A 19021-nucleotide genomic window follows, 5' to 3' on the forward strand; every position below is an offset into this window, starting at 1 on the left:
GTGGGAAAGCCTGCCAGTAGCTTCTCGTGGGTCGGTGGTTCTTTCCTGGGTTTTCCAGGGTTCTTCCTCCACCAGTTATACTGGCCGCCATGCATAGCCTATCTTGTGCTGAAAAATGGCGTTAAACCCTAGAACAACAACAACAATACTAAACATGCTTTTAATACTGATCAATGATTTTAATACTAATACTTTTAATGCTGATCAATGCTTTTATTATTAATAATACTTTTAATATACTAATACTTTAAATATTAATCAATGCTTTTATTATTAATAATACTTTTAATACAAAACATGGTTTTAATACTGATCAATGCTTTTAATACTAATGCTTTTAATACTGATACTTTTAATTATAATTATCCTTTATTTTATGATTTAGAGACAGAGAACTCTTGATTTTATTTCTTAAAATTGTTGTTCCTCTTTCAGATTACATGGAAGGGATAGACTGTGGTGACACAAAGACTCTTGGAGGAGCTGTAGTGTTTTCTCATCGTTTCTATACGGAACAACAGTATAATAATAATGTGGAGTGTAGAATGACATTCAAAGCTCAAAATGAAGGCTGGAAATTAATGTTACGGATATTAGAATTAGATATTCCAGACAGAATGCCAAATGGGTTGTGTAATGATGCTTTATATGTTTATGATGATATGGATGTCTTTACAAAAGCAATGGTGAGTGCGCGTGGTGTTGTAAATTGGTAATGGTGGATCAACATGATTTTATTAAATCTATACCTCTTTCATTATAATTTACCATATATACTCACTTTGAAAGTCAACCCATCTGCAAACTGCACAGTCCCAGATCTGCCAGTACATTATGTCATGGCAGATCATGGTCTGTGTTATTTGCAGTTGGACTTGACTTATATACAAGTATATGCAGTATTTGCTGCCATTATTTACTTGGGTAAGTAAAAAAGTATTGTTGAGTCACATGATGTTCTGAAATAATCAGCTCACATGTTCATAACAGTAAGTGAGCTTTGTATGGCTGTATGTGTGGTGTGCTTTGTCCTTTCTGATGACCATTGTTAATGAACATGAAGCTTTAAACACAATCCTGATCTTGTCCATTTTAGCTTGGAAACCAAATTATTAAATATATGTGAACTCCAGTCATGATTAATTTTATTAATTTTTCCATCACTGTGGAAAATTTGAAAAAAGTCGATGTGATTCAGATACATTTTCAGACAAATCAGTGAAGTGCAATCGGCTCAAAAGCTTGAACACTGGGCAGAGGTTTTCTTTGGATTTTTTTCAGTGACAACTTATTTGTAATCTGATGAAAAATTGTTGTTGTTGTAGGGTTTAACGCCATTTTTCAGCACACAATAAGCTATACATGGCGGACAATATTAATGGTGGAGGAAGAACCCAGGAAAACCCCAGAAAGAACCACTGACCCACAAGAAGCTACTGGCAAGCTTTCTCACATACCCACATTGGCTGAATCCGAGACTCAAACCCATGCAGACAGAGGTGAGATGGCAGTGATCCATAACGGAAGGCACTTTTTTTTAGACCACTCGGCCCACCCCCCCCATGAAAATACCCATTTGAATAGGATGTTAGGTAAATTGCTGAGTAGACAACATATTTTCAAAAATTTAGACATTTTTACAAAAATCATTTAGTCCATGAACCACACCTGACTACACTATACATGTTGTGTGCAATAAATTAATATAAAGTAACCTTTTTATATTTTTGGTATTTGATCTTTTGTTTGTACTACATGGTCATTATTGTGCTGATGTGCCACAAAGCACTTCTTCATACTACAAACATATTCTTTTTCTACTGAGATAGGTTTCTAGTGATTGCATTTGATCCAAAAAAATAAGATTGATTGTGAGGTAAACTTTTAGTGATAGATTGCATGTGACATAAATTTCTGTGATTGGTAAGGTTGCATATGACAAACCTGTCAACTTTGACGCGGGGAGATGAAAACTCCCCATTTTTGGAGTCCTTCCACACATACCTCCAAATTTCCTAATATCTCCTGATTTTTGCAAAGAACTCCCATTATGTCTGTTAATTTTCTTTTTCTTCCATTTCTCCTAAAAATAATTCTGCATAGATATATTGTATGCAACCCGCAGAAGCCATGTTATGTTTTATCACCTGTGTATACTGTTGCGATAAAATAATTCTTATGTAAATAGAATGTTAAGTTTAAATATTATTCATGTAAATTTATGATTTTTTTTTAATCCCCACAACAATACTAAAATCAGAAAATAAACCACAACAAGAAATAGGCCATAGCAATAAAATTGTGAGCAATTAGTTTAAATCCCATGAATGATCACTGTGAATGCTGTAGCATCTCCATTCCCATGAAAGAAACTTGCACTTTTTTAGCTAAATAAATAACTAGACAACTTTTGAAAAAAACTGATTCGATGTACTCTGATGTCCTAACACAAACATCATACATACAAACAATATAGCATAACACATATTGCACACATAGGACAGTAGGGTGACTTTCTGGCAAAAGGTCACACGAGAGACGGGAGAAGGAAACTAGCCCTATACATCTGTTTTTGGCAGGGAGTATGGACCCCTTAATCTCAAAATTGGGAACATTATGATGCCAGACCAGAAGCCCAGACTAGTACTAACTTTAGAAAGATCAACCCCAAATTCAAAAATAATATATGTATAATTTTTTTTATCCAAATTCCTTTTGATTTTTTTAACAAATAAACAACACGACCGACCTTAGGGGGAAACACCAACATATAAAAAAAGCCTTTCTAATTTTGGACACATGGGAGGATTTCTCAAAGGCTTACCATTTAATATAGTGAGGAGTCTGCCAAGGAGCCCATATATAAAGAAACCTGATTAAAATACCTGTCATTACTATACCGTATATACAGACATTAATTACCACAATTAAACTAGAAGAAGGAATGGGAAAAAATATTACAATGCAGAATATGTGTCCCATGAAACTAATTCAGAATACCTGCAAATATGTTATATAATAAACAGTATTAAATGCTTTACAAATCGACAATAAGGAAATAAGGTGGGATATAAAATTTGGGAAAAAGTTGCCACATGTGTAAGCTTGAGACTGCGTATTTAGGCACCATTAGTAAAAATAAAATAGGGTAGGGTATTGTTTATTTGCCAATAAATTGCTGGTGCATACATAGCACACTGTAGAACATGGATTCTTTGATGCATATTGGAGGGCCAGTCCTTTACACAAGACAGTTGCAATGATAAGAATTAACTTTTAATTAGTCACACTGGATTTCTTGCTTGTTTACTTAAGATTAACCTTAAACTACTGTGCAGTTTGGCCACAGCTACCAGAATATGAAAAGAGGGCACATCCTGGAGAAAACAAGGTATGTCACAAGGAGAAATGGTGCATCCTTTGAGAATTTCATGCATGTTGGACCCAAAAGATCAGTTAATATTCAGTGAAAACAGGCTTTAAAAATGCCCTGAAAAACCTCCCTATTTTAGGTCCCAATCTCCCTATTTTTTCATTCCATTTCCATACTGATTGCATGTCAGTTAAATTTCTAGTGATAAGATTGTGTGTGATCTAAATTTCTAGTGATAAGATTGTGTGAGTTAAATTTCTAGTGATAAGATTGTGTGTAAGCTAAATATCTAGTGATTGAAAAGATTGTGTGTGAGTTAAATTTCTAGTGATAAGATTGTGTGAGCTAAATTTCTAGTGATTGATAAGATTGTGTGTGAGCTCAATTTCTAGTGATAAGATTGTGTGTGAGCTAAATGTCTAGTGATAAGATTGTGTGATCTAAATTTCCAGTGATAAGATTGCGTGTTATCAAAATTTCTATTGATAAGATTGCGTGTGAGCTAAATTTCTAGTGATAAGATTGCATGTGAGCTGAATTTCTAGTGATCGCATGAAATCTAAATTTTTAATGAGACTGTGTGAGCTAAATGTCTAGTGATTGATAAGACTGCATGTGATCAGAATTTCTAGTGATTGATAAAATTGTGTTTGATCTAAATTTCCAGTGATGAGAATGCATGTGAGTTACATTTCTAGTGATTGATAAAAATGCATTTGAGTTAATTTCTAATGATAAATACATTTCTAGTCCACTATAATTAATCATTTATTTATAACTAAGTAGGTATTGAACATGATTACAAACTTATTCTTTTTCTGCAGAAATGTTGAAATGTGCAACATTTTTATTTGATCAGCCTGGAAATTTAGGTTCTGTTAAGATGGAACCCTTTTGAGTCCAAGTTATTCATACAGGTATTTTGCTAATGAGATTTTAGCATTGGGGAAAAGTACAGCCAGGAAGTAGATAGCTTTTAATATATGAGAGCAATCAATCCTACTTGATATATTTCTGTAATCAAGCAACAGAATTCTATCTATATATCATTACTGCTGCCTGAGAGAACAAGATAATTAAAATTAAATTGCTGTTGGGAGCTTAGGTTTTGATCATAACAAATGTCTTTTTCTCTCATTAGAGTCTCTATCAAATTTGTTTTCCTGTTGATGAGTGGTGGGAGTGTTAATCATATAGGATGGAAATTAGGGTGATGGGTGACAACTGTAAAATTTAAGGCTTGTGATCAGTGATTATCTACAGTATTGAATGGTTATGTTACAGTGTTTTTCCACTTGTGTGTATGTAGTATTCACTGATTTGCACCCTACCACACTGTATAATATTCAGGTGTTACAGTTAGTGTCTGGTCCAAACTTCACTCAGTTGTTGTTAGACTTTGATTTATCAGCAATGAAGTAACCAATTGTTGCAATTCCTTAAGGGGATTTAGTTCAGAGCTCACAATACGATTCTTAAAATAGAAGTCCAGAGCTACAGCTCTCCCAAACCCACCACTGTGGTGGCCTAGCGGTTAGAATGTCCTCCTCACATGTGCAAGGTTGCAGATTCAAATCTCAGCCAAGTCATACCACGGACTTATAAAAATGGTACTAGCAGCTTCCTTGCTAGGCGTTCATCATTAAGAGGTTAGTGTTAGGACAAGTTGGCCTGGTGTCAGGATAATGTATCTGGATGGGACATCCTGCTAGCAGCAGGGGGGGGCGATTCCTACAAAATTTAGAAGGTTCCAAATGTCGAAATAAACCCTCCAAAAAAGAGGTTTTAACCGGAAATAACATCGACTACGTTTCAAGAGGAACCCTTGGAGAGATAAGCCTCCTTGGGAGGTCCTCCTGAGTTAGTCCAAATACGGTTTCTAGTTGAAAAACTTATTAATGGCGCTTCGATTAAAAAAAATGAACCAATTTGTTGTCGTCGCCCTCCCTGCTGCTCAATTAAAAATTGTTATAACAAATAATGGCTAATATTGGAGAAGCGTATACTACTAGATTAGCTCGAGAGCGGCTACAAACAATTTAAAAATTTCTTCCTGTAAGGGATTCTGTCAAAGAAAAACTTTGAGCAAGACAAGAAGCGCAAGTTGAGTTTACAGAAGGTGCAGAACAGTTATTTACACCCATTACAAAAGATACTAGTAAAATTGTGACGGGTATCGTAGGGGATATCGAGGCTGACAAAGAGGGTCTTCTTCAGTTATCAAAAAAAAAAACTGTGGAGGCTATGGCGGCGTCGCAGGATGTTATCAAAACCCTGCCAACCCAAATTGTTGAAGCTGTAGAAGCTGCTAATCAAACGCGCCGAAATCAATGATGTTAAAAATATTGTCGATAAACTACCTAAACCAGAAATAAAAACTAGATACTTTACTCAGGATGCTTACATGGAAATATTAAAGGATATATCTCAAGAGATAAGTTACTGAAGCCACAATTTCTTAATACTCCAGAACACGAGTGGAACGCAAAAGTATTTCGTGAGCTTAAAGATATTCCAAGAATCATCGGTGAACATAATCTCAAATTTGATAATTTTGTTAGTCAGGTTAATAAACTAAAAAGGGCTTAAATACCAATGTGGAAACCTCGGTCACGGAGACGATGACAAGCATTGCCCGACCCGGGTGAAAAGTCTGGTGATGGGTTTTCAGGAAGTGGTTTTATTGACTGTCCTAACAATATCATCAATGACGTTCAACGGTTAGAAGTTCTCATAGGAGGAAAGCGAGCTGGAAACAACTGACCAGAAATAATTGATGAAGCAGCTGATGTCTGTCAGCAATTATTTCAAGGTGGTATCATGGATATCGATATCTACCGAGAACTTATTAATGAGCTTGCTGATGACTATCATAGTGACTAGTTGTTAGATAAATAAATAATTATATAAAATGATCATACACGATTCTCATCGTAGGTCAGTTATGGTCAGGGTAGTAAATTCACGATTGCCAGTGTACAAGATGACTTACGGAGATGGATTTGGTGATGTTGTTCAGGGTTTATTCGCGAGGATAGCTCCTAAAGCAATACCGATCGTAAAACAATTATCAATGAAAGCTATTGACATTGTTCATGATAAAGCTACTGGTGCTGTTGGTAGCGCTGCTAGTAAAGCGCTCTTGTCAATCAAGGACAGACTAGCGCGATTAATACGCAGGCCAAAAATGGTCCAGCCACCGCCGGTGAAATTACCAAGCACCGAAGTGATGCCTGCAAATGTCAGTAAAATAATAAATCAAGCCGCAAATCAAAAACTAGCAGAGTTGATAAATCAAGGGGCTGAACAAATAAATACAAGTTTTATATCGGGAAGTGGTCTTCATTTTAGACGATAATAAATTATAATAAAATGTTTAAACGTCAATCTGACCCAGCGTTCGACATGGATGCACCAGTACTCAAGGACGAATCGTTGCATGATTTTCAGTATTACTCTTATGGCGTACAAAGTCCAGATAAACGAGGACGAATTGAATTACAGGTTCAGGATACAAGTAGATATTTCTTGCCCGCTGAAGCGTTTATCGAAGTAGAAGGTGAAATTTTAAAAACAGATGATACAGAATATAACGCAGGTTTTAAAATTGGTTTTGTCAATAACGGAATTATGGCCTTGTTTGAAAGCGCTGCGTATCTCATTGACGGAAAAAAAATAGAGTCATTTGAAAACAATGTTGATGTGGCTACAACAATAATTGGTTTGGCAAGATACTCTGATGATTATGCAAAATCAGCTGGTCCATCGATCATGTTTTATAAGGATAATTCTGATCAACCTAGTCCGGATTCTATGACTATGGCTAATGTGAGAAACACAGCTGGTACTGGGGAGACACCTGCAGTAATAGAACCAAATCTGAATTACAATTTAGGTTTTCATACGCGTAGACTAATGTTGGAAGGGAATCGTAGAAAATTTTCTTGTGCCATTCTGCTGTCGCATATATTTGGATTTTGCAGAGATGTCCGAAAGGTAATTTATGGAGTAAAACACACGGTTGTGTTTTTTAGAAAAAATGATGACAATGATGCCTTATGGCGACCTGCTGGTGACACTGGTAAAGTAGAAATAAAAAAACTTTTGTTGTGGATGCCAGTAATGACTCCGGCAATTGCTGAAGAACTGCGACTACTTTCTTTTATGGATCAAGGTGGTAAATCGTTGTTATCATGGCTTACAGTAACCACAGATAGTGTTCAAAGTACCATTAACAGTTTATTTACATGGCATATAGCTTCACAGCAGGGAGTTTCTGCACCGCGACATATTTTCATTGCTCTTCAAGATATTACACGAATGAACTCACAAGAACATAGTCATATGATATTTGATCCACTTGGTGTTTCTGATGTTTCTTTAAAAATAAACGGGCATCAAGGACCATCTGAAAATATACAATTAAATTTTACGAATAACCATGTTGCACGTGTGCATTATCGCTTGATGAAATATCTATCGCATGATCTAAATATTGATACTGGTTTGCAAATATCACAATTGGATTTTAGGAAATATTATCCCATCTATTACTTCTCACTAGAGCATCTTGATTTAACTAGACAGTCTGTCGTTGATGTGCATTTCAGAGCTCAAGTGTTAAAAGGGGCTATAGCTGAGTACAGAGCAATTGCTGTTATACTCAGCGATAGGACAATGTTACTTGAAGGTGTTGGTGGCCAAATGAGAGTCGTTGATGCACCAATAGAAAACATGTAGTTTTCAAAAACATGTAGCAATTAGATCAGTTGCGTTTATTATAAAATGTCATATTGTCACGTTAATGTTACTTTGACTTTTGGTCAGGTAAAGAAATTACAATCGAAAAACATGAGTGTGTGTGGGGCAACGATAACACTAAAAAACCATCAAATTGCTAATGGTGGCACAAATAAGTTATCGCTGACTAAAACCAAACTAAAACATTTCAATAAAGCAAAGTAAGCAAAAACCAGAGTTCAGCTTGATTTCGCTCCAAAGGCTATCAAGGATATGGTTAAAACCGGTGGTATATTTCCTCTTCTCGCAGCAATACCAGCACTGATAGCTGCTGCTGCCCCAGCTGGGATGGCATTAAAGAAAGCAACTGGAAAAGGATACAAAAAAAAAGGACGGGGTCTCAGACTTCCAGGAACTCCGCCTTCATGGTACCCAAAACAGTTTTGAAAACTGCTGGTTTTCTACCGATGTCAAATTTTGATTTGCTCGATGCTGCTAAACAACTTAAAATAAAAAATTTCAAAGGTGTTTTTATGTGAGATCAGTTACCGCAAAACCGAATAATCCAGAAACTGGAATTATTAATCTCAATAACAGTGATGGTCCAGGAACTCACTGGGTTGCTTATGTGATCGATCCATGTGGAATTATCTATTTCGATTCGTATGGGTTAGCACCGCCAGTTGAATTCCTCAAGTACGCACGTAGAGTGCAAAGCACTCCAACCCCTATTGCAGTCTGGTATTCAACGCTACCAACACAAACACTAACCGATTAAGAATAAATTTCAAACTAACAGACCAGTCTGGCCACCTTCCTTCTTGATTTAAGACATGAAACACTACATATTAATCTACTTGTGAAATCCTAAAGATTTCCATCCTGAGGATTTCTATCCTAAAAGTCTTATTAAAAAAAAAATCCTGACAGCGTGTTTTTTTTTTACTATCGCTCAGAATTATAAGAAATTTATTTTTTACTGAAAAACTGTCAAATTTCTCAATTCTGAAGGGTAATATGCCTGACAAAATCATAAAAATCGACCGATTTGCTAATTCGGAAGGGTAATATGCCTGACAGAATCATGAAAATCGTCCGATTTGCTAATTCGGAAGGGTAATATGCCTGACAAAATCATAAAAATCAACCGAAATTCACAAGCAAGTATTTTTTGTGCATGAGCAACAGTAAAAATATTTATATATATTTTGTGCACATCATCCCATTTGCTAATTCGGAAGGGTAATATGCCTGTCAAAATCATGAAAATCGACCAATTTGCTAATTCTGCAGGGTAATATGCCTGTCAAAATCATGAAAATCGTACGATTTGCTAATTCTGAAGGGTAATATGCCTGACAGAATCATGAAAATCGTCCGATTTACTAATTCGGAAGGGTAATATGCCTGACAGAATCATGCAAATTCAGTAAAAAAAATATACCTGCAAAGAATTTTATTTTTTCCTGACAGACCCTGATTTCTAATTAATCAAACGAGTATTATATATGTACCAGCACGTGAAGGTTTTTATTTGCGACAAGCAAGCACTTGAAAACTACATCAAAGAGGTGTTTATGCAGTCCCCGGTCAGCACAGTTGATTTAGTTATTGATGTATTCGGTAATGAAGACTTTTTATTAATGCAATAACAGTTTGATGAACTGTGGCAAAAATGTATTTGTGTGATTACATGTGACAGAGACCAGATTTAAATTATGCGCATTCTTGCATTACATTTGATCGGCTTAAGGAAATATTATTTAACTGTGCAGATGCAGATCAATTGATACAGATGCAGATGATACAAGTGAATCAGATTGATTGATGTAGGTCAGATTGATGTGGGTAAAAAAAAATCAGATGCAGGTAAAAAATATTTTTTTTTCCTGTCAGTGCGAGACTGACATTCTACTTTCAATTTCATTTCTACGTGCTTGACTTCATTTCCAAGAAAGCAAGGGATCTAACTCTCGATCTTTTTTCTCAACTGTCTTGTACAAGTATTAATTACTTTTTTTTTATTTGTATTCTTCGGATAATGCTAACCTGATTTTTTCGATTGCATGGCAGAGAGGGACAAATTCATCCAGTTGATGTTCTTCTATTGTAGCTAGTGATTTATATAACTCTGTCTGGATTTTTTTATATAAATTTATACTGAGCAGGCAAAATATACTGACCTTCCAATTTAGCCTCATATAGTGCTTCAAAATCAGACATAATTTTTTTTTGGATTTAATTGATCAGATATATTAATTTTGTTTTCTTCTAATTTTTAAATAGCAACAATCACATCATTGATATTTTCTAATTCGTTATTTATATAATTATATATTTGAAAGAAAAATAAACAGCAGCCTTGATGAGCGGTTATCAATCATGGGTCTTGCACTGGCCTATGTGTTTCACGAGGTCCTTTCAGACCTTTTGTCCCGAGATTTTATCTCGGAGATTTTTGTCTTACAGATCGTTTCTTGTCAATTCTCGGCATCCTTCGTGATCGTGGCCGCATTCTCTCTGAATGAGACCCATGTGACGTAGAGCTTTCTGCATCCAAGGCAACTGTTTATTTTGGGGGGTGCATTCACAAACATACCTACAGCGAATTCTCTAAACGAAAGTGAGGCGAAATGTTAGTATTCGGAAGTTTGTCTGTGTACTTTTCATGTACATACCCCCCCTGGATTAAATCCCAGGGGTGAAAAAACGTCACCCCCACGATTTGACGTGGGAGAGATATGTACATGAGGGCCCTGCTGGAGCCCCCCCCCCCCAATTATAAAAGCCATATTTATTGGCACCGTCAACAGTATGTCCGTTACGAGATTCGATCCATTGGCAATGACAAAGTCAGGGACGAGAGTCAGCCGAACTGACCACTACACCACGGTCTCATCTGATGATATAGGATTTAAAAATTATCATATAGGTAACTATTGACAGAGCTGCAGCTGAATTCTGAACTAGATTTTAAGTTCTGAACTAGATTTTAAATATTGCTGTGAAAGTAACATTTACCTGTACTGACAATTGTTAATTTTATCAAACGCGGAAGTGTTAATGCGAAAATAGACTGCTGCTAGTGTGTATACAATAAGACAGTTATAATTGGCTGTAAACAAAAACTGTATACAGTTCTACTCGCTGGATAATATATTACCTTTATAGGTAATGATATGTGTTGTGCAATCTCCTTGATGAAATCACCTTGACGAAGTCACCTTGATGAAATCAAGGGGGGGGTAATTGCATCATTGACTTTTACACAGTCGCTGCAGAGTTATCTCCGTTATCTGCATCTACATAACGAAATAAAATCCAGCTATCAAACCGGTATGAAAACGTTGATTTGATTATTTCATCTGCAACACATTTGACCAAACGCGACTGAATACCAAACTACTTGCCAGCCGCGCACATTGATTGAAAAATTCTCTCTTCACCGTTGCTTATTTTGAGACATCTGACAACTCTAGGAATTTTTACAAATTTACCAGTACCTCCTCATGCAGAATTCTCCCCTTGTGTGATGGCTTGTAAATTTTGAAGAGAGTTATTAAGTTTATTTTTGTCAACGTGATCGATCACAAGGCCGTCTTTAATCTCTCCAAAGAAACATTCGAATACAAACCTGTGATTGTAATAGGTTTTATTCCCAGCTCTGAACTTTAGATAACCAGCATTATTAACATCAGCAACTTTTATTCTCAACCTACAATGTCTAATTGAGCCATCGCGTGACGCTTCGTAATTCTCGATGACAGGGTGTCGGACAAATTCCTGGTTCATTTTATATAATAATGTTATTTGTCTAATTTATATTTGTCTGAGAACTTAGTTATATAATCACGTTCACATTTCAACGCATCATGATTATTTTTTTTGTTATAATATCTTTTAAGGTCACGATATCTTTTCCCCCCACAACTTGCGCACAATTGTGTTTTACCCCTGACTCCAATAGCACATTGCAGACACAGTGTTGGTCCTGAACCCCCCTTCTGAATGCATTGTAAATGTTCTCCGCAGAATTCTTTTCTGCAGGATTTGTTACAAGGAGTTACAGATCCCACTTTAAGCCACCTGCACTGATTGGTTTGAGGCATTATATATATATTATTTCTTATTTAAATGTTTGTCTTAAATATAATATGGAAGGGTTTGAGAGATTATCTGCAATCAAGCCCCGGAAAACTTCTAGATTTGATCTTGACAGACTAACCCCTGATTTGCAGAGGCAAGCCCTGACTGGTCTGTTTGATATTATCAGACATGCCAAAAACGAATTTCGTAATGATGGAGCATCTCACGTGTGGTCTACATTCAAAATTATACACGACGACAATGTCAAGGACGCTACAATGAACGATGCACGAGCAAAAGCAATTATCGATTACCTCAATCAAAAATATTTTTTTCAGAGTAAAGTTTATTATGTGCTCGGATGATGACAGGTGGATTATCCGTGACAAACGTGACGCTGTCCTTGCTAATGGAAAAACTGCTCTGTTAAGTAAAGATTCCAAACCAGGAATGCTGACTGTGATTGACAGACCATATTATGCTCGAGCATATCCTGTAACAGCGGTCATTTACGGAATTTATCCGATAAAAAAACCCAACATTAATGATGTTGCCCCAATGAGATTTTCAAAGCTGAATTGTGTAGCCAAGCGAGTAATAGAACATTTTAAAAATGCAAAGCGTGGAAACGGTTTAACTGATCTGTGACGTGAAAAATAAACAAATGGGCTGAATCAGTTAAGGATACAGGAGCATCAATAAACAATGTTGCCGAGTTAAAAAAGGCATTAAGATTCCCCATAACCGTAGTAACGATAACAGGGGAAGTATTATACAAATCAAAATATAATCGGAACGGAGCTCCAATAAATATCATTGATCACAACGCTCATGCTTGGACCAATGCGGTCACAATATTTCCACGAAATCGTGTTGTGAGATGTTACTCATCAGAGAGTTTTTGGAGTGGAATATTTGATGCTATCAGCCGAATAAGCAAAAACGACCCTGTGTCAGTATGGTTGTTTAAAAGTTCCGAAGAAGGCAAGTATGATCAATTTGTAAGACCTAACAGCGAATTATATCGTAAAGAATCTCTCCACGAAGAAATGAGAAAACTCGCACAGAGGTACTCAGAAAATACTGAGCAATTATTAACTGTTTTACAATTCCATCAGTTGCTGCCCACGCTGCTCGAGAAAGAAATTCATGGAGACCAACACACGCTGAGTTCCTTGAAGATGTGCAGGATAGTTGTATCGAATACGGACACGGCGGTTTGTGGAACACCAAGTATAATATCGGTGAAATGATTTCCATGGACATGACCGTGTGTTATCCTGGAAGTTTTCTTGGGATGGGCTAGTGCGCCGGATATTTTAAAAGATTTGGTCATCCTTGTCATGAGATGGTAAGAGTATCAATTAATGGTTCATTACCCAATTTTTCCCTGACAGGATTTGCTCATGTAACGTTGTTTGAATTCACTATGAATCTTCATCCGATTTGTTATGTTTGGTTTGGCAGACACTTCTCGGAGAAACGTTGGGCGCCAATAGTGTTATTACGATATATGCTTGACAGTAAAATATTGATATCGTTGGTTGTCAGTGAAGCAATTATATCATATCAGCCGCAAACTTCGGTTTGGTTACCAACACCGGAGCGTATCAGTCTTGATGAAGTCATCGAAGAATGCAAACAGGAATATCCGGACATATCCGCGGATGTCATTGTTAATGATGCTTCTAATATTCATAAGATTAAACTCAGCAACAGTGAAAAAACAGCAAAAGATCTTGGTAGAAGAATAATCGGTAAATTTACTCAAGGTGGTGCATACGATCATAAACGGCATCACTCACGATTGATTATGGATGATGTTGAATTAGATTTTATAATTAATGATGCCACTGCGAGAAATATATTTTGTAATCAGGAGGACGCTTACTTGTCTGACGGAACACGGTTAGGCACAGTTGTTAGTTACATCAACGGAGAATCGCCTCAGTACACCCATTTAAGATCTTCGATGCTCACTTATGTTTCTATAAATTTGCTATCGATGATAAATAGATTTCCTGACACTGCAGTTAGACTTGCTACGGATTCATTTTATATCGATAAAAATTATTAAGAATTACTGGCTCGTTTCACAAGCAATGATGAATCATGGAGTTCATGGAGAATAAAAAAAGAAATGTTACATTGTTATTGTGAATCCGCTGATGTTGAGATCAAAGATAGTTATTGTAAATCAGAATTATCAGAAATGTCGAATGCACCATCTGTGTATGATCCAGTATCCAGACACAAAACCGTTTATTTGAATGGGGCGGGAGGTTCTGGTAAGACAACTCGAGTAATCAAATTATTTCAACAGAATTCAGGTATAATTGTGTTAACACCAACACACAGACTTGCCAGGGAGATGAAACAACGAGGAGTCAATTCTAGTACTTGTCACAGTTTTTTCAAATACAGTGGTGGTGTGTGGACTTCAGATCAAATGGGAGAGAAATATATTCCAAAAGTTATAATTTGGGATGAAATATGTATTGTACTGTTAGAAACATTAAAAACATTTCTCGATTGGTGATTAACAAAAAATACAGCTGTGATAATGTGCGGCGATCACGGTCAGCCACCTTCGTTTGTTGGACCATCTCCACACGATTGGTTGGAGAATTTTGTTGATTATTACAAGGAGATAACTGATGATCATAGATCTCGATGCAGAATTAAAGGAATTTAAAACATTAATCAAACTACAACCGAATAAAATTCAATGTGAAATAATGCGCAAGGTGATTTCAGAAACTTCCTTGAACGACTTTTGGAAAACGTGGAAACCAAACGATTTGATAGTGGCAAGTAGAAAGATAGTCAGAGACACACTTCAACAACAGTTATTTCAATTACACAAGAAAACATTTCCAACACTGCCAGTGCCATTGTGTTATAGACCAGCTGATACACGGTTACAGAATATCGATGTTGATATACCAGGACAGTCTTGGGGGGAAGCAGAATTTAGTATTAAATGATATTGTCGCAGTTGATATCAATGTTGTTGAAGATGCATTGCGCGCCGATAAATCCCCATGGACGCTAGGATACGCAATGACGATACATTCATCTCAAGGACTGACTATCTCTGATTCAGTTGTTTGGATTATTGATGATCGTATCGAGTGGTCAAACTTAGTTTACTTGGCTGTGTCCAGAGTCAGAAAAATATCTCAGCTGTGGAGAATTGTCTTGGATGAGTCAATGGCTAATGAAATTAATAATGAAAACAACAGCGATATAATAAGAAAAAAATTAGCCAGTTACAAACAAAGTGACCAAAAAAATAATCGAGAATTTGACCTTGATGTTGAATTTATCATGATACTGAAACAACAGCAGAATAATCACTGTGCGAGCTGTAATTGTATAATGTTGTGGCAGTATTCGAGTAATAATCCAAGACAATTCACTGTAGATAGAAAAGATAATTGTCTTGGTCATACACGCAAAAATGTGATGCAGACCTGTCTTGAGTGTAATCTAAGTCGTGGTGCTAGTTAAGTGATTTGGGTGGTAATTGTGTGTCCTTGGGAATTACTTGTAATTGTTCACGTGTGAATCCACGTTGAGGAGCAGTTGAATCCAGCCTGTAGATTGCTGGTCTACCAGTAGATCTAGTTATGTTAGATATCTTGTGTGTGGTAATACTCCAGATAGGATCAGTCGCTCTTTTTTTACCACCTTCAAGTTCACCTGGTTCATATAAATATCTCACAGTGACATCATCCAGTATTGGTTGTGCTGAAAAATCATGTCGTTGTGGTATATGTTTTTTGGTAATTGCGTTAATAGGTTTCATATTAGTTGTTCGAGTAATTTCATTATTTAATGCAGCTATCACATTTGGTAATCTTGCGACCCATTCGCGTGATCTCTTGTCCTGAATGAATTCCTTCGCGTATTGATATCCAAATAACCGCTCAGCAAGTGTTCGACTAAATCGTTCAACAATTGCCTGATCATGGTGAATTTCAGTATGTCCTCATCTGATGTTGACATTATGTTGCTTCATCAGCGATGATACTACACCCTGAAATTCTTTGCCAGGATCAACTTGTAAAAGATGTGGACATTGTAGAGGTCCTCGTTGATAAATTCGTTCAAAGCATTGGCTACTTCAGATGCTGTTTTTGTCGTTAACGGTTCCGCATCTTTGTATCTACTTGCAACATCAACTACAGTTAACGCATATTTATATGTTATTTGAGGTCTTCGGATTTTAATGGCATCATGTGGCAGAAATAATATATCAGCCTGATGAACTTCATTAGGAACACTAACATTGAAATGTGCAAAGTGCATTTGTTTAGGTGGTGGTTGGTAAATTTGCCATATTGCCTGTTTGGATAACCAATTTTTAGCAGTATCGCGTGTAACTTTTGCTGCTTCAGGGAGTTTACTAATTGCTGCGCTACCCTTCCAATATCCTTTTAGGGAATAATAAATCGACTCCATTTATAATTAATTACCAGCACCTAACGCTAATTTACCTTTCATTGCGGATTTTATTAACCAAGTAGCTAATTTTTCCTTGAGAGATTTATCAGTGATGGAATTTAACGCGTGAATTAATTTCACATCTGCGAGATGTCTATGCTGCAGATCTTTACTTTTATAAGCTACATCATGCGCATGACATGCCTTATCAATAGCCTTTATCGGATACTCACCTGATTTTGGTTGATTCTGGTCATCAGGTCTGATATCAAGTTGGGTTCCTGGACCACAGTAACTATATCCTGGAAGATGTTTTTCTCCTGTTTATTTAGCCCACGGAGTCCCGGGTAGTTTTCCTAATTTTGCTGCAATATCACCTCCGTGTTGCTTTTTTTTTTACTTAACTTTGGCTTTGACTTTGATTTTGGTTTTGACTTTGGTTTTGGTTTTTCACCTGACTTGCTAGTGGAAATTAAATTTCTTTGTACCGCATCGCTCACACTTGCCCATAACCGCAGATCTATTATTTTTTGTTGTAATGGTTGTTAGATCGCTTGTCGATGTGCGTGCCCTGCATTTTACACAATATAAATCCATATTTATTTTCTATTATTTTAATGGAGATCACTGACTTCTGCTACAAAATGATGAGAACCAGTTAAGCATCATGCAGCGCTACAAAATTCTGTTTGTATGATTATTATTGGTCCATCTGGAAGTGGTAAGACGCAATTGTCACTGAATTTAATAATGAAGTGGATGAAATGGGATAAGTTGTATTTGGTAGCACCATCTGTAGACGATCAACGATGTTATGAAGTGTTAAAGATTATAATGAAAGCGCAAAATCGTTAAGCAGGGATGATGTTGTTGAATTTATAACTGACATCAATGAAGCGCCAAGTATTGATGATACTGATGGGTCAATTAACAATTTAGTTGTTTATGATGACATAATGTTGGATAAACAATCAAATCCTGCCAGAATATTTTCCAGAGATAGACACAAAAACACAGATATAATTTATGTAACTCAGTGGTATACACAAATTCCTAAAGTGATCAGAGATAACTGTAATATTCTTACTGTCTTTAACGGAGTTGATACTCACACGTTACGAAATATTCATCAGACCTGGTGTAGCGGCGATTTGGACATAAATAAATTAAAAAATTTCTTTAGTCGTGCTTAAATAACCCCACAGGGGTTTATAACAATAAACTTACACGATCCTAGAACACGGTATCGAGTTGGTCTTGATAAAATCTTTTAATTAATAGCAGTAGGGAGGGCGACGACAACGAATTGGTTCATTTTTTTTAATTGAAGTGCCATTAATGAGTTTTTCAACTAGAAACCGTATTTGGACTAACTCAGGAGGACCTCCCAAGTAGGCTTATCTCTCCAAGGGTTCCTCTTGAAACATAGTCGACGTTATTTCCGGTTGAAACCTTTTTTTTGGAGGGTTTATTTCGACAGTTGGAACCTTCTAAATTTGGTAGGATTCGCCCCCCCACCCTGCTGCTCTGCTACATGTCTGCGGCATGATGCCCCATTGCTAGACATCGCTATAAACTGTCACACTGCAGACTTCTTAGGAATATGACTGAAAAATTGTTAAAGCTACATTAAAAATAAAAAATGCACACTCTTAAACCTGAGGGTCTGATATTTAGAAAATGGTTGACCAAATGTTGGAAATTGATGAGAGTTTTATAGTCAGACAAAATAGAGTTGTTTAGTAGTGGCCCTTGTGTGACATCACAAGCCACTACCTCATTTCTAAAAATAGAATGTAGCTTCAGTTTCTGAAAAACATGATGATAATATGGTGTGCCAGTATCAATATTTAAATTATAAAATATGGTACTTAGAGAAAAAGCAAATTAACTTTTAACAAATATGATGAAGTAGTAATTAATCTAATTGATTGCTTTGTAAATACTTTTCTCGCTGCCTAACAAGTTATACACAAGGATGTTCCATTCTATTTATACATCTTTTTGACCTTATTATTAAACCTATTATTAAACCCATTAACCCCTGGAGGTTTTTGTCGTTTTCGTCTGAAATTCTAGTAGGAAACACATTTTGAAAGCTATTTCTGAATACATCCTAAAACATCAAGTTCCAGGTGATCTTCCAATAACATTCTGCCTAGTTGTGTTAGAAACATTGTTTTTCATTGGTTATTTGGCTCGCGCATGAGCAGAAGGGTAAAAGTTGGATTTTTTTGTTGCTTTTTTTATTCCAACCACAGGCAAATTTTGGGTAGAAAAAAATCAGGGTCCAAAAAATAAGGTTTATCCCTCTGTATTTTGTAGTGCAGCTAGAACTTCCATATTATTTGGTATCATTGTAGAGCTACATCT

The 19021-nt window shown here is 36.3% G+C and overlaps 1 protein-coding gene across 1 annotated transcript in view; it reads left to right on the plus strand.

Annotated features, from left to right (window-relative positions):
• LOC149780758 (uncharacterized) overlaps positions 1-19021 on the plus strand; it is a 219820-nt gene that overhangs the window by 67868 nt on the left and 132931 nt on the right. Inside the window, exon 2 of the mRNA XM_089937831.1 lies at positions 436-686. Within this exon, the coding sequence (XP_089793957.1) occupies positions 436-686 (251 nt within the window). The remainder of the gene's footprint in view (positions 1-435; positions 687-19021) is intronic.

Source organism: Sinohyriopsis cumingii, chromosome 16, assembly GCF_028554795.1.
Source record: "Sinohyriopsis cumingii isolate HCF-2022 chromosome 16, ASM2855479v2, whole genome shotgun sequence".
Taxonomy (NCBI): domain Eukaryota; kingdom Metazoa; phylum Mollusca; class Bivalvia; order Unionida; family Unionidae; genus Sinohyriopsis; species Sinohyriopsis cumingii.